Source organism: Cyphomyrmex costatus, unplaced genomic scaffold (genome assembly GCF_001594065.2).
Source record: "Cyphomyrmex costatus isolate MS0001 unplaced genomic scaffold, Ccosl1.0 scaffold123, whole genome shotgun sequence".
Taxonomy (NCBI): domain Eukaryota; kingdom Metazoa; phylum Arthropoda; class Insecta; order Hymenoptera; family Formicidae; genus Cyphomyrmex; species Cyphomyrmex costatus.
The window spans coordinates 3281499-3303802 of NW_017275207.1; the positions used below are offsets into that span (position 1 = coordinate 3281499).

A 22304-nucleotide genomic window follows, 5' to 3' on the forward strand; every position below is an offset into this window, starting at 1 on the left:
AAATGTTCATTACTCTAGTTAATATTGTCATTTTTGTTACTTTATTTAAATTTCATCACAAACAATTTAGTAAATCATATTTTATTAGTTATATATAATTTTAAGGAATAGTATAAAACACAAACATATTTTACACTTTACAACATTTTACACTTACTTTGTATTAAAATTTATAATACAATTAAATATTATTCGGCTACATTTTATTTATTTAGTGAAGCTTCTTTTTCTTTGTATAAAATTTTATAGAAATAGAACGATTGAATCATTTATAATTATCATGAATTACTTATGCGTTATTTGTGATTTGCCTTACATGGCTTCCCTTCGATGTACAACCAACAACAAGATATTATAATTGTTTCAAGCCGGAAGACAATTGCGTGGATAATTTATGATTTAGATACATAATTCTTAAATTAATAAACCGATAAAGTAAAACAATTTTTTAATAAACATGTTTATATTCAATAACATAATTGCGTTCCAACATTCTGTAGTATGTTTTATTGCATATTCTTTATTATATAAATAATTTAGTCACCGAATAAAAAAGGCAAAATATCTAATATTTCATGATTTCATCTTACACTCAATGCGTATCTGCTGTACAACATTATAATACACATAAGTCTGCTCCTTACATATTGTCTTCTTTTTCGAAGAAGAGAGAGCAACTTTTTTCCGAAAAAAATACTCTAGTTACATTCTATACATATGTATGTATAATTTCAAAAATATTTTTTTCTGACATTTTTTATCACATCACTCACAATATTTTCACAAAACGATTCTTTACAATAGTGTCAGCATGTGATTTTTTAAAAATACGACAAACTGCTCCAACACACATTAGTTAACTGCAGGAATAAGTCTTGGCAGTTGGCACTTGGCAGGAATGTCTTCAGAAGGCAAAAGCAATGACCACTTTATTCCCGCTCTTCATTCATCACATGTGCACTACCTTCGGTGTGCTAAAATAATATATCACGTAATAATAACTTTTGTTATTTACATTACTACATTTAAGATTAATCTAAAAAAACAAAGAATTAAAATATAATAAAAAATAAAATCAATAAAATTAAAATTAAAAAGACCAACAATCTATAAAAGTAAACATTTAGACGATTAATGAGTTGTGTATATAGTTCTTAAGTTATAAAACTACATAAGCATAGAATTAAAATTCTGTGAAAAAAAATACAATATTACAAGTTATAAAATCGAAAAACAATTTCATATTCTATAAGATTAAATAATACATAATATTAAAATATAAAATATATTTTTTATAATTTACCTTTTGCCCCACAACCAATTCAAGAGAACGCTCGATTGGCTCTGAACATCTCGAGCTATAAACATCAATACATATAATTAGTATAAAATTTTAAATATTTGATAATATGTTTACTAATAATTCTACTACTAAAAAATCAAATGATACCTACAGAGCGTGTAATTAGCGTTAACGAATCTTGCGGCTGCTTCGGGCGGTAACGTGTTTAAAACGTCTCTGTGTGCTAACAAAGACATTTGTTGTGTATGTCTTAATTCTCGTTCATCCTTCAATCGTACATCCTTTGTATGGCTGACTGAATGTAGCTGTGACAATCTAAAGGAGAACTAGCTTATATCAAACTGCAAGCGATTTACAATATGCAGAGAGCGAGATATTTAATTATGATATGCTAAAAGGATAAGAATAATTTTGATTCTTCAACATTTGAACTTTGTAGGATATTGGAAAATCTATAAAGAAATACATAAATTTTTATGAAAATCAAATAAAATAATGCAACTTTCAACTAGATTACGATATCGTAATGAGCTTAATAAATTTCTGCCATCATTTGCGCCAATGATGAACATCATATGAACGACTAGGATGAAGAAAAACATGATTAATTTGACGAGAAACTGCGACTTTTAAAAATAAAAAATCTATCTACGCCAGTTTTGTTTAATTTTTTCTTTAAATACGCTACATAAAAAATACTCTTTTGTATTGTACATTTAACATTTAAAAGTATGATTATAGAATTTTCTACCTACGTAGCATTAAATATTTTTTTTTTTTATAGTGGACAAATCAAATTCAGAAATTATGTTTAGCGTTAAATGTAAAAAATAAAAATTTCCAAATTAAATCAAAATATAAAAAATCCAAATAATAAGCTCTGTGTAAGACTACGTTCATCTAGAAATAGTAAATTTGAAATGTCATAAAAATAAATTTTACTTACTTTAGAGCAAGAGCTTCCTTATCCTCAATCGGAATGTCGATAGCTTCTTTCGCAATCTCGACTGGTCCCTCGGACTTTGAAGGTGAAGGTTGTTCCACGACAGGTTCTATTATCGTACTAGAAGACAATGATGAATCTTTCATTGGGTTTGCTTCGGCGCTGCCTATTCTCCTAAGTTCTTCGTTCACTCGGATCGCATTAGACAATCGCAATTGTAATGTATCGCGCTCCTCAAGCAACTGCATAAGTTCATGAGTCAATTCCTCACATCGGACGTCCCTTTGATGAAGCATATACAACGCAAGATCTAATTCATTGGAAATTGTCTCCTTATTGTCAACTGATTGAACGGTTTCTGAGCTTTTTGACGATGTCGATTCAACAGTATCTATCTTCAGAGCATGCTGTATCAAATCGTGTTCCAAAACCTTTTGCATCAACAATTTTTTCAGTCTATTTACCTCTGTTTCGTTAGTCGCTAATGCTTGCCTTAACTCATCCAATTGTTTCTCTTCTTCCACGGACAATGCTAGGAGTTCATCTATACGCACCTCCTTTTCATGAATTTGTACCTTTAAGTTATGAAGTTCGGTGTCCTTGGTAATGCTCAGTTCAGCTAGTCTTCTTTCTTTTTCCGCCAGATCGTCAATTGTATGCATCAATTCGATCTCTTTTTGTTTCAACTTATTGTCTCGATCATTCGCAGTTGTCCGTAATTGTTCAAATTGTGCTTTCAGATTCTCGATATCGCTATCCTTCAATTGAAGCTCCGCTAATAACTTCTGGTTTTCCTCTAATAATCTTTGCTTTATATTATCAATCTCCGATTCTTTCTTTTGCAATTCCTTTTTCAGAAATTCTTCAGCGTTAATACGAATTTGCTCTTTTTCCGAAGTTAATTTCTCGATGGCGTTTCTGCTCTCTTCAGAGAGTTTCTCGTAATCTTTAAAATGCAGAATCTGCTCTTGTAATTCCGCAATCATCGATTTTAACATTTGTATTTCTTGTTCTTTGCCATACAATTCTCCCATCAATCTCTGTACAGTTTCACGCAGTTCGAAGTCATCTGATTGCGGTTCCATGCTAGCCTGGAGACACAACTGCGAGTCTTTCTCGGCTATGACATACTTCAATTCGTTAATCTCTTGTTGATTCAAGTGCAATTCGTTCTGCAGCCTAACAATTGCCTCCTGATCATGCACAGATCTTCGATCTCTGGAAAACAAACTGACTTCCTCCTTAGACGTGTGTTCCTGATTTTGCTCATTAATACGTTGTGTCAAAAAATTCACTTGCTGCTGCTTCTCTGTCAAGCTCTCCGCAGTTGCTCGTAAGGAAGCTTCTAATGTAACCTTCTCATTATACAGACAATTGATTCTATCTTGCATCTGCTGGATAATTGTGGGATACGTATTCTCGCTCAAAACATATTTCAGATGTTCCAGTTCTTGCTGCTTAACTTCCATTTGCGCTTTCAATTCATTTATAGTGCTTTGCAATTCCGCATCATCGTCACGATCTATTCTAGGGACCGGAAGACTATCGATCATTTGAGCACTCTGCTCGTTGCGCAATCTCTCCAGTTCAGCTCGTTTGTCATTCAATTCTTGATTCGTGATCTCTAATAAAGAATTCTTATCACTCATCATGGTCTTAATTCCTTCTAAATCGTTCTCTTTGGCGCATAATTGTGTGCTCATGTAATGCAATTGCTCAGTTTTCTCTCGCAAGTCACATTTCAAAGCATTAACATGCTCTTTATTATTTTCTATTTGAGTTTTATACACTTCGGTCTCCTGGTCATATTGCAATAAGATCGATTCTTTTTCCGATTTTAGAATTTGAACTTCTTGTTCCAAGCTGTGAATACGTGAACTATATTCTTGTAAGTCAGTTGTAGTTGCTTCCGTGATACTTAATCGATTTTGCAAGTGTTGGATATCTGCTAAACATCTTTCCATTTCTGCTGCGAGTTTTGTCTTCTCTTCCTCGTATTGTATCAATTCTTGTTGTTTTTCTCGCAATTTTTCATTCATCAAATTCATATCAGTTTGAATAGTTCCTATTATCGAATTTCGTTCTGTTAGATCCTCCTTCAAATATGCAATTTGTTGCTGTTGCGTCTCCAATTTAGTCGTGCAATCTCGCAGCATCAAGGTGTACTCATCGATTGTTGATTGCAATACAGACAATTTCTTTGTTAAATCATGTAATTCCTTATCTTTTCCTTCGATTTCAATCGCATGCTTCTGGACCAATTCTTGAGTAACCTCACTAACGATAGTATTTACTGTCTCTACACTTTTTTGTTGTATCAGCTCATGTTCCTTGTCGCTAAATGCTTGCTTCCAGATTCCTACATCTTGTTTCTTCTCGTCCAATTCTTTAGTCAAGTTTTGTATCTCTGATTGTAGCGTCGCTTCAGCTTGCTGTCTTTCTACGTATTGAACTTGAAGCTCTTGTTTCAGATCAGCAACTTCCTGGACTCTGGCGTTAAGCAATTCCGTGACTTCCATTAAGGATGCATTGACGGCTGAAAATTTTTCTTCCGAGCTTATTAAAACATTACTTTCCAAAGCATTTTTCTCTTCTAAAGCTCTTTGTAGGTTGTCTATCTCCGTTTGTAATCTACCTATCTTCTCTGCAAATTCAATCTTGAGAAGATCGTTGTTCTGCCGCGTTGCTGTCACTTGATCGTTCGCATCTATTAGACTTTGTTCATATTGTTTCCTGAGAACATCATATTCTTCCTTACTTTTGTTTAAAGCGCTCTGAAGCTCAGCATTTTGGTTGTTCAAAGCGTCTAACTTTTTCATAAGCTCATCGATGTTATTGTTATCTTTTGGTTCCAAATTTACCATCGCCATTTTTTGTTCTTCTAAAAAGTGTTGCAATTGCTCGTTTTCTGCTGCAAGCGCTTCTAACTCATCCTTCAAATCGTCTATTTCTTCTTTATATTTCTTTGATATCATTTCCAAGTCATCATTAGATTCTACTGATCTTTTTTGAAGCTGACTACGTGCAATAGGTTTATCGATTTCATGAGATGACGGATCACTTTGACTTTCGTGTGCTGAAGAAGAAATAGTATCTTCTGTACCATTTTCCTGTAATCGCCATTCTAAAGATTGTATTTTGTTACCTAGTTCCTTATTTTGAATGCGTAATACCTCAACTTCCATGTCCTGTCTCTCTTTCATTTCCATATATCTCTCATTAGCTGATACTACTACATCAAACCGTTTTAATAAAGCTTCTTTCTCAGCAATAATATTTTTCTTATCCTCCTTAATTTCACTAAGAGCTTTTTCCAAACTAGTGATTTGTGCTTTTAACTCCTCTTCAATTGTCTTATCCAAGTCGAAAAAGCTGTCAGTCTGTTTTTGCGTCTTTAATTGTTGTTGCAAGTCCCCTATTTGCACTTTATATTCTTTCAATTTCTTTACCAATTTACCGCTCTTTACTTGCGCAGATTTACTCTCTTCGGCGATCCTAATGTTCTGTGTTTCTAGGTCTTTAATTTTATTTTCTAAATCTTCTACTTTTGCATGTAATTGCATTTCGGCACTCAATGTCATTGTGCTGAGATGTTGATTGCTAATAGCTGATTGAACATTCTCTGCACTCCAACCCCAAGATTCTTCATCGATATTGAGGTTTCCAGAACCGTTGTCCCAATCCAAACCTATATCCAACTGAATTTCTTGTTGTATTTTCTTTTCGATAGGAGCTTGGGCCGATTGTACATGTTCTTGTCGGTTAATCGATTCATCGACCATAGAAACTTGTTTTAATTCTTGTTCAACCGATTTTTCCATGGAAGCAAGTTCTTTCAAGCTATCTTCGTGTATCTTTGATTCCTGGAGACTCTGTTTTGAATCATCCAAAGCTTGCGTAAGATTTGCAATAAGTACTTGAGCCCGATCCCTTTCTTGCAAAACATTATCTAACTCAATCTGTAGATTGCGCTGACTCGCGAGCGATTCCTTTAGTTCTTCCAAAGATTCCGTTAAATCATTTACTTGCAGCTGTAGCAAGTCTCTCTCTGTGGTGGTCGCCAAAATACGCTGTTCCCACTCTTGTATTAAATTATTGTCACTGACACTACTCGCTTCTGTTTCCAAATTATTAATCTGAAGTTTATATGATTCAACTTGCTGATCTCGTTCCGCTGTTAGTGTTTCAATAGTTTCTTTTACAGAAGTCAATTCTGTTTTAATTGCAGCGATTTCTGTGTCTTTAAGTGAAATTTCTGTTCGTAAACCGGCTTCTACATCTACATGTTGCTGCAATTTCGAACTCAATTGTTGTTTTACAGTATTCAATTCGTTAATCAATAAATCTATTTGGCTACTCTTGTCAATTACAACTTGCTGTAATCTCTGTGACTCTGCTTCAACAGTATGATATTGTTCTCGTAACATTTTCAAATCATTTATCTGACAAATTACATTATCCAATTCTGCATGCAATAAATCTATCTGCACATTTTTTTCAGAAAGAAGATTCTCTCTCTTTTTTAATTCGCTTTGTGAATTTTCAAACTGATTCTGTAACTCTTGGATATGTAATTTCTCTTCTTCTATATTATTGTGTAAAAGATCTATTTCTTTTATATGCTCAGAACACTGACTCTGTTTTTCGTTTAATAAACCCTGCAATCGTTCTATTTCCTTTTTATCCGAAGAGTCTGTATCCGAAACGACGGCCGTATCAAAATTTTTCGCAGAATCGAACAACTGTGAAACATCATCATTCTTCTGTTGTTGATTTTCGGTAATAGGAATTTGAATTCCTTCGGAGACTTCAACTTCTGCATTCTTATATTTGTACTTGTCCAACTCAGCCTCTAATTCCGATACTCTCTGTTCGCTCACGGCTTTCTCCGTTTTCAAAGAATCGATTTCTTGTTGCAATGTATTTGTTTGATCCATAAGTGACTGATTGAAGCGCTCTTGAGCAGTTTGCATCATCATATCGTTATATCTCTGAGATTCATCATGAAGTAATACGATATTGCCATATGAATTGGCCAACTCGTTATTCAAATTTTCAATTTCTGCTTGACGCTCTTGTAGACGCGCTTCTAATGCTTGCACCAAATTCTGACATTGCTCAGAATGATCGCAGTGCTGCGCGATCCGTGCGTCATCTTCTCTCAGTTCACTCTGTTCCGGAACCTGTGTAGTCATAGCTGCAATTTCTTTTTGTAACTGCTCGATTAATACACGACGTTCTTCTGATTTCTTTTCAGCATTTTCTAATTTTTCGTCGATCTGCGTTTGTTTGGAAAACAAGAGGCCATTTTCTGCATTCAGATTCTTTATTGTAGCAAGTTGTTGCAGATATTCGTTTTCCATCACTTGCATGCGTACACTCAATTCTCGTGCTCGTTCTTTTACTTCATCCAAAACTACCTGTTTCTGTTCGTCCTCTTTGCTCACAGTTAGTTTGTAGGTTTCGTATTCTTTGATAATATCCTCCTTCGCCATTTTCTCCGTCATCGCTTCAAGAGAAATGCGTTCTATCACTGTGCGTTGCTTCTCAATTTCCTCATCCATCTCCGCAACGTGTTCCATTAACACGGTAATTTTTTCTTTCAAACTAGTCGATAATTTTTCAAATTTCTCTGAATTTGCAGCAATCTCTGCAATATCATTCTTCGCTTGCAGTAATTTTTCCTCCAAGTCATGGATCTTATTATCCTTTTCCCGCATGGAAATCTCTACTTCTTGTATCTGTTTATTTTTAACTTCTTTCTCATCTTTCTCTGTCGTCCATTTCTCCTCCAATTCAGCGACACGCGCTTCAAGTTCTTGACATGCTATTTTCTTTTTGTTAAACGTCGCAACAATCTTCTTCATCTTTTCAGACTGCGCTTGTAGCTTATTCTCCGATTCTGAAAGTTTCTGTTCCAAGTCTACGACCTTGCTTTCTAAAACAGTTTTTGTCTCTTCTGTAAAGTTTTTACCAAGCAGTTCTTTCAATTCGGATTTCATAGCTTCGTTTTCCTGTGTTTTTTCAACTAATTCCTCGAGAACGTCTTCCAATCTTCGATTAAGCATCGCTATGTCCTCCATATGTTTAGCTTTAAGCCGTTCCATTTGCTTGTACTCGTTCGTCAGTTCAGATTGCACTTTCTCAGCGTATGTAGTTTGATTGTCCAAAATTGTTTGCAGTTCCCAAATTCGTTTTTCAGCTTCAATTTTATTGCTCTTGATTTCTTCAATTTGTGTGTCTAAATCCTTCTTAGCTATAAGCAAATTATCAATTTCCTGTTCTTTCTTAATTAATTCATTTTCAATGTTCTCGTCACGTTTTAACATATCCTCAATTTTTTGCGATAATTCACTGTTTTCCTTTAATGTTTCTTCATATTTACTTTGTAATTCAATATAACTTGTTTCTTTATTTCGCAAATCCTCCAATGTTTCCTCAAATTCTGCTGTAGACTTAGATCGCTCTAATACTTCAGTAATTTTGCTAATATTATCTTGTAAAGTATAAACTTCCTCTTCTTTCTCTTTTATTATATCATTAAGTTTCGCAACCTCTCCTAATGATGACGATAAAGAAGTCTCGTTTTCTTTAAGCTTGATCGAATAGTTATTCAACTCATCTTGTAAATTGTCTATAGTAATCATTCCATTTTGCAATTGCGCATATTTAATATGCAGCTCTTGATCTTTCTTTTCAGTCTCAGTCTTCAAATCCGCAACTTCACGTTCTTTCGTCGTTACATACGCCATTTCATCTCGTAATCTCATTTCGAGAGAGCTTACGATTCCTTGAAAATGATCTTGTAGAGCACCAGTTGCCGTATCTTTTTGTTTTATCACTTCTAGCAATTCTTTGTTACCATTCTCCAATGTCTTAAAAGCTTCTTCTATCGATGCTTTTCCTTGCTCCAGTACTTGCATCTTTTCTTGCATGTCATCATATTTGAATTTCCATTCTTCTGCTGTAACGAACATATCCTTCAATTCACGTTCTACACTTTCCAATTTTGCACCCGATGCTTCATATTCCAATAATTGCTCGGCTTTCTTTTGCAATTCTGCCTCCATACTTTCCAATTTCATGTTCATTTCCTCTATCTGATTTTTATACTCTACAATTAATATTTTACTATTCTCCAATTCTTTTTCTAAGGATGCTACAATTACAGTTTGCTGACAAGCAACTTCCTCCGCCTTTCGCATCTCCGAACTTTCGTCGGACGATTTCTGTAAAAGAATATTAATTTGCTCTTGCAATTCCTGTCTTTCATGGGCAACATTTTCTTTCTCTTGATTCAATTTCTCCAATTTATCAATAAACTCCAACCTTTCTCTGGAGAAATCATCACAAGCCGTATGTTTCAGCTTTAAATCTAGCTCTTCTTTTTCTCTGGTAACTTTAATTAGATTTTGAATATTGATGTGCTCTTCGAGATGTGCGATCGTCATTGCCATCTGAGCATTTTCTTTCTCTAATGTCGCGAGTTTGGACTTTGCATCATCAGTTTCGCATGATGTTACATTAACCGAGTGTTCAATTGAAGTTTTTCGTAATTGCGTCAGCTCTTTTTCCAAAACTTGTTGCCTCTCTATTAAGGCATTAATTTGATCAGCAGATTCTATCACTTGAATTGACATTTGAGAAGTATGAGATGTCTCCATTTGAAGACGTTCCTCTAATTTCGTACGATTTATAACTAATTCAGTATTCTCCGCTGTCAACATTTCTGTACGATCTTGTAGCCTATTATTTTCTTCTGTGAGATCATCTATCTGTGGTTTAAGTTGAGAAATCTCTCCCAACAAATTATCATTTTCTTGGGTGAGCGTCTTAATCTGCAATCGCAAACTACTATCATCTCTAGGTGTCTCTAAATTAGGATCAATTTTAGAAATATCTAATCCAGCGTTGCTTTCTATTTGAAGCAATCGCTCTTCCAGTTTTGTTAATTTGATAACAAGTTCATTATTTTCCTGAGTAAGTAGTTCGATTTTAGTCGGGCTATCATTATGTTCTGGAATACGCTCAAAAGATTCCGTGGAACCTGTGTCGGATGATCCCTTCTCTTCAATCCTACTCAACTTTATGGTCAATTCGCTATTCTCTTGCGTTAATTGCTCAATCTTTTTTATTAACTCGTTGCGGTCTGTATCATTTATAGTTTCAAAAGATTCTGTCGAACCAGCATGTGAACCATCCTTCTCCTCTAACTTGGATAACTTAAGCATTAATTCATTGTTCTTTTGTTCCAAATCCTCAATTTTTTTCAATAAATCATTTCTATCGTTCATTTGAATAGCTTCGAAAGATTCTGTCGAACCAGTATCCGAGGTACCTTTCTCCTCCATTTTGTTTAATTTGTTGTATAATTCTGAATTTTCCTGCGTCAAAGCGTCAAACTTTTTCAGGAGTTCGTGATGTTCATTTTCAAGTTTATTCTCACTCTGTCTTTTATGTGCTGTTTCCAGTTGTTCTTCTAGTTCAACGATCTTCATCTCTGCAGTCACTCTAAGATTCTCTGATTCTGCATTCTCAGCTTCTAGAGCTAAAACTTCCTGTTTTACCGTGTGAAGCTCTGAAAAAAAAAAAAATTGAAACTTCACAAACTCGTTCCATCGAAATATAAACATGTTGATACTTAATATTTAGTAATATTATAATGTGTGTACGTATATAACAGAAAATTAGACAGTTATTAATACTGTACAGTTATTAATACTGTTACACAAAGTAAATAATAATTCATCAAAGAAAAGCGGAATAATTAATAATTTACAATTTTATTAGAATAACATAATTTGTGTAGCATAATTTCATATTTAAAAAATAACTTAAAACATCAACATACATAAACACATCTTATTCTGCATAGACTTCAATATGACAATTACCTTGCGTTAGATCTAACTTTTGGTTCTCTAAGATGGCGATTGCATCAATATGCATCTGTATCTCTTTTGTTTGAGATGAAACCTTATTTTCCAGGTCAGCAACACGTTCTTGCCAATCTCCTGCTGAGGCTGTGCAGATCGTATAATTTGCCGATAACGTACGTGCAATTTTATTTTCATTCATAGTAAGCTTAAAGCAAGCAGTAATTAAGTGCTAAGCTTAAGTTAGTGTAACAACAAATTTTCTGATTAAATTATTTTTTATGCAACTGATAATTATATAGGGTTGTAGTTAGGTATTTAAAAAAATTTTAAAGGATGATTTCTCACACTAAATCAAGATGAAAAATAACTTCATATAACTATATGTCCAAAATAGCCTAATTTCAAAGATACAGAGTGTCAAAATTAAAGGAAAAATTGTGTTTCTTCTAAATATTTAAAAAACTACTCGGTTTATTTTGATGAAACTTTTTATTTAAAATTTCATCAAAATAATTTAAGTTATTTTTTAAATTTTTGAAAAAAAATGAAATTTTTCCTTGAACTTGGACACGAATGTACTTTTATCCTTTAAAATCTTTTAGAGTACTTAACTATCATTCTGTATATTCTTTATTTCAAAAAATTACAAACTATCAGCCGAATATTTTTAAATAATATATTATATGATACCAATGTGAGAATCACAATTATATGATTCATTCTCATTATTATTAGTTTTATACATATTATTTTATTTTATATTAAAAATTGAGATATGTATATGACAATATTAAATAATTATATATATTTTATTGCAAGATATCACCTTTTTAATTAAAAGCACAATCTACTGATAGTAAGCCTTATTTCTTTATATATTTATAATAGAATATCCTTCTCTTTCCATAAATATTCGAAGCAACAAACATTATGAAAAGCCAATAATTATATACAATATTTCATTCAATTTATTCTGTTTTACATATATATTTAACTATTGGCATCACACACACATCACTGAATCATGTATACTAATCAAAAATTAGTCATATAATACTTTCAATCGCACATTATTCAATTTAATAATCGCATGTATTATAATAATAGCATTAGTGAATTAAGAGTGTCGCAAAAAGTTCAAAATATTATTATTGCAATTAATCATATATCGTTCATGCAATTAATCATTTATTTAATGTAAAATGAGAAAAGTACTAAGAATAAATCTACTTCTATGAATAAATTCGCAGCAAACTTTGACAAGTAAAGTAGGTACCATGTTATGCTCAATTATGACAAAAAATATTTCAAATATCATTGATTAGTATTATTCATAAATGTTTCAATATAATTGAAGCATACAAGACATAAGTAAAAAGATTCCATCACCAGAAAATATTAAGAAGTTGCTTTCCATTTTCTTTTAAATACTTTTTAATACTCTTTCAAAACTCGCGCAACTGATATTTTATTGATAATATTCTATATTTGTAAAAAATTGATATTAATTATTACTATAGTGTACTAATAAACCCTTTGTTTTATTGCAAAAAATATATACATATAATTATTAAGACGAATACTTTTCATTCATAGAGGAAACAGGGCAAGAAAACAGGCTATCGCGATAAAAAATATTAACACAGATCGCATTAAAAATCTGATAATATAACTAGGACAACGGAAACATCGGCGATAAAACGTTTGTCCTGGTTCCTACCTTTAAGCTCGTCAAAGTCTACCAGACTCAGCTGAAGGTTACCTTTCTCCTCCTCCAATAATGCCACTTGATTGCCCAATTTAACGAGTTCTGCATTCGTATCGGATATCTAATGGAACATATAAATTACTATTTTCATAAAGAGAAATTCGCGAATATATACGATATATTCCGATTGAATATTTGTTGCTGACAAACAATATTAACCAATTGTATTTTCAATTGAACAGTACAGTATTTCAAGAAAAATAAGACAAAAAATAAAAGTTTATATATATATTTTTTTCCAATTATAATTTACAATTTTTAACATTAAAATGTAAAAATAATATTTCAGTAAGTTTTCTTACCATTTTGAAGTTTTCCAATTGTTTCTGTAAATTTTTCACTTTGCTTCTATGTTGAGCCTTTAATTTGATCATACTTTTATTTGAATCTTCCAATTCCTTAGTCAATTTTGTTATCATATCTTCTTTAGGCACCCCTTGTTCAGTTGACAATCTCACTGAGATATCATTCTTTTCCGCTTCAAGTTCATGCACTTGTTTTTCAAGATCGGTAATTTTATTGGAATATTCCTCGTTTTTGGACGATAATTCAGCTACTTGCTTCTGCAATTCAGTCTTCGATTCCTCTTCTAGCAATTTGTTTGATTGTTTCAGTTCTTCTATCAAATTTTCGAGTTCTGCTATTCTGTTATCTTTCTCAACGATTGCATCATTACCATCAACTAATTTATTACTAATAATCTTATTCTGCAATTCAGCAATATTTTTCTGCAATTCGTATTTCTCATCCAGAAGTTGTCGATTATTTTGCTCCAATTTCTCTATCCTCAATTGTAAATCCTCAACTGCCGGAGTTGTCACTATACCAGCACCAGATTCTAATTGAAATATCTTTTCTTTGGCTTCCGCTAATTTTATTTCGTATTCCCCCAATTGTTGAAGAAGATTATCATTCTTCAATTTCAATGATGATTCGACAAGAATAAAATTTTCCTGCATTGATTTCATCACGTCTTTTGTTTCCGCTAAAGTATCCATAGTGGAACGCGAGAAATCCACACTTGCCAATTCAGCTATTTTTTGTTCTTTGAATTGCTCTTCAAACCTAAAGAGTATAAATAAACCATAAATAAAGAATAAATAATTAAAAAAAACTTGAAATCTTGAAACACATTATTCCACGTAAAAAACAAATATCATACAATATTACATGTAATAATATCAATAATTAATTAATATAATAATAAGGCTCTGTACGTATAAAATATAAATAAAAAATAAAGGAAAAGAGCCAAGTAATATAATAATCACTTTAATTAAAAAAAAATAATCATACGTTTTAACTTCGATCGGGTCATTCTCAATGTTAAAAATTACAAATTACAAATCGTTGTAATATCCGTTAATAATAATACAAAATTCGTTATCTATAACTATATCTATTCATTATGTGCCTGTTGTGTCAATTAAGTAAAAGTAGAAAAGATCCATCGTTGTACAACTAAGTTTTGTTAAAATTTAAAATTCTTCGTTAACAGTAAAAAGTATTAAGCGCAAGTTAATAAAAGGACAGATGGTATCTACCTTCGCACAAATAAGTTTCGTTAAAATTCAAGCCAATTTACAGGAGCGAACATCTAATATAGATGATGTCAGATAATGTAAAATTAATAATTAATACATTTTACCAAAATTTAATTATATATATCGATTAATAATATGAAAATATTTTGTTTTTTATTACTCGAATATCAAAGTCTACATTTTATTAATTAAAAATGTTTTTTAATTTTATAATGTAACAAAAATATATACATTACTGAAAAATATATTACCTATTAACTGTATGCTCCAAATCCGATATCCTGTTATCTCTTTCCTCTAGTTGTTCCAATAGACTGACATTCTTATTTTTCAGAGACGTTTCGATCAAGATAAAATTTTCTTGCATCGTTCGCATTTCGTCTTTCGTATCTTCGAGAGTGTCCAACGTTGTCTTACCCTTCTTGGAAAGATCTGCAGACATAAGAGTAATCGCTTTCGTTTTGGAATCAATAACAGAGTCCTTCTCTTTTAAATTTTCTCGAAGATCCAGAATAGTAGCTTCTAGCTCGATGATTTTATTATTTAGTTCCATAACTTTTTTTTCCTTTTCTTGAATACTTTGTATTTGAACTGGAGTCGTCACCTTAAATTAAAAAAAAAAACAAAACACAAATTTTATTAAATTAAAAAATAAACTAATAAATTTGATCATATTTTTATAAAATTTTATACATTATATATATATATATATATATTTATATAACCAATTATTATTTTTTTTATTATACTTATTAAAGAATATTATAAAAAATTTAAATAGGAAAATTATACGTAAAAGAGCTGATATAGAACTCACATTCGAAGTGATGACAAAAGGCCTAACTGGTGTAATACCTAATTGCTCCTTATGCTCTGCTACTACTAAATCTGTTTCGTCCAATTGTTGCCTGATAGCTTCAACTTTCTCTTCCACTGCTCGTTTCGTTTCTGTCAATTGTTTGCTACGTTGCTCGAACACTTTCCTATTTTCTGCTAATTTTCGTTGAAGTAAAGAAGACTTTGCCTTTGGGGTTTTTGCTTGACTAATATCATCAATTGTATCATCTGTTACATCCATTGTTGTAGATTCAGTCTTATGTGAATGCGTAGTATCTTTGGATGATGAAGCTCCTTCTTTACTACGACGTGATAATTTTGCTCTAGACTTAATCTTTGACAATCTTCGTGCATACTCCTAGATACATGAACAAAAAATAAATATACATACAATGCATATACATATATACAATTATAGAACATTGTGTTCCAATAATAGTACAAAAAACAATAAAAATTTCAATATCATTTCTTTCTTTCCTAGTAATTACCAAATAAAATTACTAATTTTATTATTTGTGCTTATTTGATATAATCTAAAATATTTGATTTTAAGACATTAATGAAATAAATTATATAATTTAACAATTAATCCATAAATAAAATCATTTACTTACACTCTTAAAATTGCTTTTCTGAATTTTTATTCAATAATAATTCAAAGACATTAATGTATAAATATTAAATGAGAAACGGTCTCTTGGTTGACATTCACATATATGTAAAAGAACGAGGTTTCTGAAATATATACATACTTTAATAATTTATGTTTTACCTGAACCTCCTCCTCCTTTTTCTTTAAACTTTGTTGATTCCTCATCATAATTTCCTTGAGAGATTCTAATTGATTTTTATTTTGCTCGCATGTCTCCAACGTATGTACTACAGCCTCAGGAGGGCCGCCTTCCATCGCGCCTGATGATTCCTCAGACGATCCCCACATTATGAACTGTACAAATAGAAGCAACACAAACCACTGCATTATTTGTTTTTCAACTTAACTGGAAATACACTCGGACAAGGGACAACTGAAAGTTCATGGCAGTGAAAGTTTTATCTAATATGGCAAAATAGAATATCACCTAGTGCTCCCATTTTCCAGTTCTAATTGGATAGGGTTTAGACTGGGGCAAACTAATTGTATTATGTCTCAACGCAGATCAGACTTTTCACATTCCGCCTCATTTCTACACAAATACTCAGTACTAAGACAACGCCAACGATCGTACATCTTTTCTCCGTTCTTTATTCTAAGAGTGTCAACAATAACAATAATATTACATAAAAAATGTAAGTGTTACGTATTAATATTATTACATACTTTATTAACATCATATCATTTTATTAATCGGTCAATTATACATTATTAAGATGTTTCAGAATCATACCTTTTTATTTATATTATTATCTATTATATTAGTATTAATTCTTGTTTTTATTACTTTGAAAAATTAACGTTAATTTTACCATTTCTTATTTTTAATAGCTGTGTAATGTCGAACTCAAGAAAATGTACAGAAAATATTCGCTAATCATGTCTCTATAATACATAAAGTTACAAATAAATAAAATTCGTAAATAAATTGTATTAACACTCAAATGTCTTTTTAAAAAATTAAAACTTTATTACAACTATACGTATCCATATATTTTTGATGAAAAAGAATTATATTCTTAGACAATACAGTGGATATACAGTCACAGTTCCTATACAATTTTTAATATTTAGTTTTGTTCGTAGTTTATTCTTTTTTATTTCAAAAATAAAATATGATAAAATACCATATATTAAATAAAAAAAAATTGCTTTGATATTTTTTCTATTAAATTTATTACATAAAAGTAATCAATTGTTGAATTTAAAACAAATTTATACCTTTTTGGGGGGAATAGCATGAGAAGTTTTTACATGTAAGTATTTTCACGTGTACAAATATTTGCATTTTTTAAAGAATAACATTTATATGTATTTATTAAAATTATGTACTTGCAATGAGAGTGCAAAATTTATATAAAAATTGTCTTTGACATGTTTTTAATAAATTTTTATCAATTAAAAAATAATATAGATAAAACAATTCACAAAAAAACAATAAAATATTCAATTAATAGATTCAACATAAAATTCCATAAATTGTATACTTCATATTATTTTCAACTGTTTACTTCATTGTATTATTATCTATAATACAATATAACTAAATACAATCATTTTATAAATATAACAAAATATAAAAAAAGAAATACAAAAACAGTTATAAAAATATAGAAGCTAAGAAGTCGAGCAGGATGTTTTCACTAATAACATTTATTTTTAATGGTGCCAATGTTTATTAAAATATAAAGCAAATGTTTCAATCTTTTTATAGTCTTTTAACTCCCTTGTAAAAAACAAATTAATGACCAGAACGTTATATATATATATATATATATATGTATGCATTTCAAACTTCAAAGCCAAAGAATGTATATCAAGATGTTTCAATACATATATCAAGGACACAAAATGCGCAAACAAAAAAATATCACAAAATAGCGATATAACATGATTTTATAAATATGTATCAATTTCGTCAATTTAGCATAATTTTCAAGAACAAAAACTAAGTATTAAGATTGTCATTGTAAGTCGTAAGGACAAGATCAACAACGGCTGCTAACAATGCGAAGTGATGAGGAACATAAAAGTTTTCAGAAAACATTCGTTTACGTGTAGTCTGCGGAATCTTCGCAGATCGGAAATACGTGGTCATGCAAAACTGGTCGGTTATCCGGAACGCGGGTATATCGGATTTCGCTGATCCCGAACACGTAGCAAACGTGACGTAATCTAAAGCGAGAGACGTACGTGAGAGAAATGCGAGCGCGCGTTTTTCCAACGAAGAACGGGTACACGCGGATGTCGTCGGGGGGGGGAACGATCGGGAACGGGGAGACGCGTCTTCCCAGTGCAATTTTTTTTACGTACCTTCTGTTACGACGTCGCGTCAAGTGTCAGGAGGGTAACACGTCGCCGCTCATAGTTAGGTCGCTCTATCGCCGATCGCGGTTCCTCGGCGCTGTAAATGAGCGCACGTCAGACACGCATACCACGGTGGAACGGCCCGCGGATGCGCGAAAGCGAGTGACAACGAAAATTCTACGTGAATCCGCGACGAGACCGAACCGACATCATCATCGTCGTGCCATGATACTCTTACGGCCGGAAGTGTCGAAAGTACCGCCGTGTGCGCCGCACCGTGGCGAGTGCCATCATCTTCTAAAGAAACAAAATTGCAAGTATCTGCAGTTGGTGGATTACTAACGACAGATAAAGAATCCATTCATTCGGAGCGGGGTGTGCTAGAGTTTCTACACAAGAGAATCTGGTCACGTCCACAAAGTCAAACAATAGATGAATATGGACTGATCACCAACGCGCCAATTATTTATAATCGGCCGTGGAACTGACTAATCGCATTTGCTGTTTAGCCAGAATTGATCAATCACGGTTCATCCACCGATCCAGGATAATCGAGTTGGTGAAAAATGGCCCCGTATGTGCGTGTTTGAAATTTGTATTTAGTGGTATTTGATATAAATGGGGGTGCATTCAGAACGATAACTGGTCGCGCTGAGCTCTTTCATCTGATTGGCATATTCTGTTAGATTATAAAATATAAACCAATCAAATGAAACAGCGATAGCTCACTGAGCGCCGAGCAGTGTCGTATCACTATTTTAATTATTAACGCTATATCATGTAGACCAACTTTATAATAAATTTACTTTATTATGAATTTATATATTTTACATCACTTATACACACACATGCATATATATATATATATTGTATATATATGTGCGTGTGTGTATAAGTATGCTATTGTTTTATATAAAAAAATTCGTATAACTTATAATAAACAATACGTAAATATTCCATGTAAAAGTCATTTTGAAATATCTCGACTATATATATCTCGGATTCGAGGAATAACGCTGTAGTTTTCCATTTAGTGATACGCAAGTAAGATATACGAGTATATACGTCGTTCTGTTATCTTTAATTGTTACTCACTTAAATGTAAAAAAGATGGAATGATGTAACATCAAATAAAAAATATCTGTTAGCGCTACTTATTGTGCCATTCTTATCTCTGTTTTAATGAACGAAGCTATAAAAATAGACACTTATAATAGCAATCGTTTGAATGTACTAAAAGAAAAAGTAACTTATCTTCCGATAAAAACAATGATTCAGCAGCAAATCGAATTTTCCTAATTTAGGAGCAAGTCGACACGCAATACCTTTTTTATTTCACCCATTCTCCAAATTTATTTCTGCACAGAATCTAAAAAGAATTCTCTTCTGATTCCCCAATTTATGAAATAAATTCCTGTTTCGGCTTATTTCTGTTTCAAAAATATTTATGAGAGTCCCAAAAGATTATATATTATACTTAATTCACACTTTTGTCACCAATTGTTATCCTCTTTTTCAAATTCGAAAGATATCCGTTTTTATTTTTAATTTTGTACAAAAATAAATCATATACTTTGATTTTTATACAAATTAAATAATTGCTTTCAGTAAAGGTAACATATACATACTAAGTATATACATATAAATATATATATTTGCATGCATTTGTAAATTTTTAACTCTTTATTAAGTTCATTCGAACAGGTTATGCTAATTCATAAAGAACTTGCTTAAGATGAAGAGGTGAATGCTCTTCGAAATCAAATGAATTAATATTGTGCTACCTGAGTTATTATTCTTACATGTTTTGTTAAGAATATCGTAACTGATCGTAACTTATTATTCGCTAATGAATAAAGTAAAATTAAAAAACTAATAAAATTATACTAATTTAAATACATGTACTTATAATACGTAGCGTAAATATTTGCAGATTGTTTTTCCACTTTCAACACTGTCAAAAGCATGGCAGTTTAATTAAGAAAACTAACGGAAATGATTTTTTATTCGAGCACGAAGCCGACAACGTTTATGCATAAAATCAATTTCAATATGTATACGTTACAACATTTAATTTTTAATTATACAATGTCCGAAAATAGCGCGAAATATTCGAGCGTTTCAATGTCACTTGATACTCGTATATCACCCGCAGGACACGCTGTACATTCTATATGTTGTCGACGCCGCGCAAAGGCAAAGCATATCGCGCGCGACGCAGCGGCGCGCTACGCGGCGCACTTGCAGTTCTCGGCGCCGCTCGCGTCATCGCCGTCGGTGCCTATCGACTATCCGCGCCTGCCCGAGATTGTCGAGAGGAGCAGCGTAGTTTTCCCCAGTTTAACGCACCGCCACCGTGTCAACGACAATGGAGGTGCAGCAACTGTACAAAGGTAGGAAAATTATACGATCGCATGGAGAAATCATAAAGATACCACGGAAATATCCCATTTTGTTGGCGCTTGGCCTTCCCCCAACTCTCCCACTTGACAGCTCGCTCGGTCATGGATGAAACGGCTGAAGGAAGTCCGACGTATCGCATAGAGGAAAACGCGCTTATGTTCGCGGTACGTGTTATACCGATAAGCCATTTCATCCTATCCTGCTCCGATGGAAAAGAAACTGTTCCACGATCATTTTTGTTTTGATATGACTGTCGATGGTCGCGAACGAAATTCCGATAGCGCAGCAGCGCCAGCATGCCATTTTGAGGCGCTTCCATTGCGCGCGAACAGGATTTGAGCTGTGACTTTTTTTTTCAACGAGAAGAGAGGGTTTTCTGTGCGAGACTTTGTTCTCCCGCTCGCGATTTTCTTCTCGCGGATTTCTTATCACGAATCCCTCTTTGAACGACTCGCTCGGTAAGCAGAGAGTAAAATACGAAACTCGTCCGCGGAGAACTCGAGTGTTTTCTACACGTATAGAAGCGATACCGCGCGAATTTCTATTTTTCGAGAAAAAGAAACCAAGGCTTCGGTAGAAGCGATAGCGTTTTGTCTTTCTTTTTTTTTTGTTCGATATCACTTCGTGAAAATAATAAGGCAGAGCGGGTGTAACGTAGAAAAATGCCACACGAAGTAATTGGAGCTTCGCCGATGCGCGTAATATACATTTGATCAATAACGAAATTTCTGTTTTCATCGTGAGGGCTTGACCCGGTTTTCCTTCTTGATTCTGAAACGGAATGTCGTGTCAAAACATCGATATTTCGCTTCGCGACGCGTCACGGATGCTTTTGTGCGCCAATTCTACGGGACCTAACGAATCTAACTCCGAAAGTCCATTCTACTGGGAACAAAAGTTAATGATAAATATACCGGTACCGTCTGACTATTTATAGGAACCAATATCCACATATATTTGATTATATTTAGTCTGCTATACACCTTGTTCTATCTATATGAAACTAATTACATCGGATTATTCGAGCTCCTCCTTGAAATACGAATCTATTTACATTGTAGAGATTAATTTACATTTATAATCTCTATCTCATTTTTTCAATTCTGTATATGATTGAAAATTGCATGCTTACATGAAACAGAATCGGATAATACGTTGTTTACATACTGTTCACTGATCTTTTAAGCTTCTTATATAATAAAATAAATCTTATAATAAAATAAATTTAATATACACGACAGTTACAATACACAAACAATGCTTTCCAGGCGCTTGTAACTATAAACGCAAAAGATATTTATTTAATAATCAAAATTATGCAATTGCATTGAAGCAAATTATTGATTGATATTATAGAATTTATTTATCTCTTTGCTTTCCGCTTGCTTCTAAAATTATTCCTTGCTTAAAGATTTACATCACTTTCTACACTTTGTTTCCATATTTAAATTGAGTTCTATAATTAATTCATATTGTGAGAGGTTTAACGTAAGAATTTTAATAATTTATAAACCTTTCACATATTTTTCTATCATAAAACGTTCTCTTAAAGGATATGATATTCTTGTTTTATTATATATTCTATGAGTTACGTTATTTACAAATCATTTTCTCAAAAACTATGATGAATTACTTTTCTATTGCATGATTTTTTTTCATATATAT

General features: G+C 32.3%; 2 protein-coding genes across 4 annotated transcripts in view; one reads left to right on the top strand and one right to left on the bottom strand.

Moving 5' to 3' along the window:
• Positions 1-751: 751 nt before the first annotated feature.
• LOC108782282 (golgin subfamily A member 4) lies at positions 752-18451 on the bottom strand. Of its 2 annotated transcripts, none has more exons than XM_018550507.1 (10): positions 16050-16256; positions 15255-15632; positions 14689-15041; positions 13196-13958; positions 12846-12954; positions 11141-11269; positions 2250-10824; positions 1455-1618; positions 1304-1358; positions 752-974 (listed from the first exon to the last, which is right to left on the bottom strand). In XM_018550507.1, exons 1-10 carry the CDS (start codon positions 16254-16256, stop codon positions 950-952), a joined length of 10758 nt encoding a protein of 3585 aa, XP_018406009.1. In that variant the 3' UTR covers positions 752-949. The 2 variants fall into 2 exon arrangements, with proteins under 2 accessions (XP_018406009.1, XP_018406010.1); XM_018550508.1 differs by lacking the exon at positions 752-974 and adding an exon at positions 18243-18451 and having other exon boundaries at positions 1300-1358; positions 16050-16223.
• A 2043-nt stretch (positions 18452-20494) lies between these two features.
• LOC108781854 (fatty acid hydroxylase domain-containing protein 2) overlaps positions 20495-22304 on the top strand; it is a 16556-nt gene continuing 14746 nt past the window's right edge. For both annotated transcript variants that reach the window (XM_018549982.1, XM_018549989.1), the window contains exon 1: positions 20495-20629. In XM_018549982.1, coding sequence (XP_018405484.1) covers positions 20605-20629 — 25 coding nt within the window. In that variant the 5' untranslated portion in view covers positions 20495-20604. The remainder of the gene's footprint in view (positions 20630-22304) is intronic.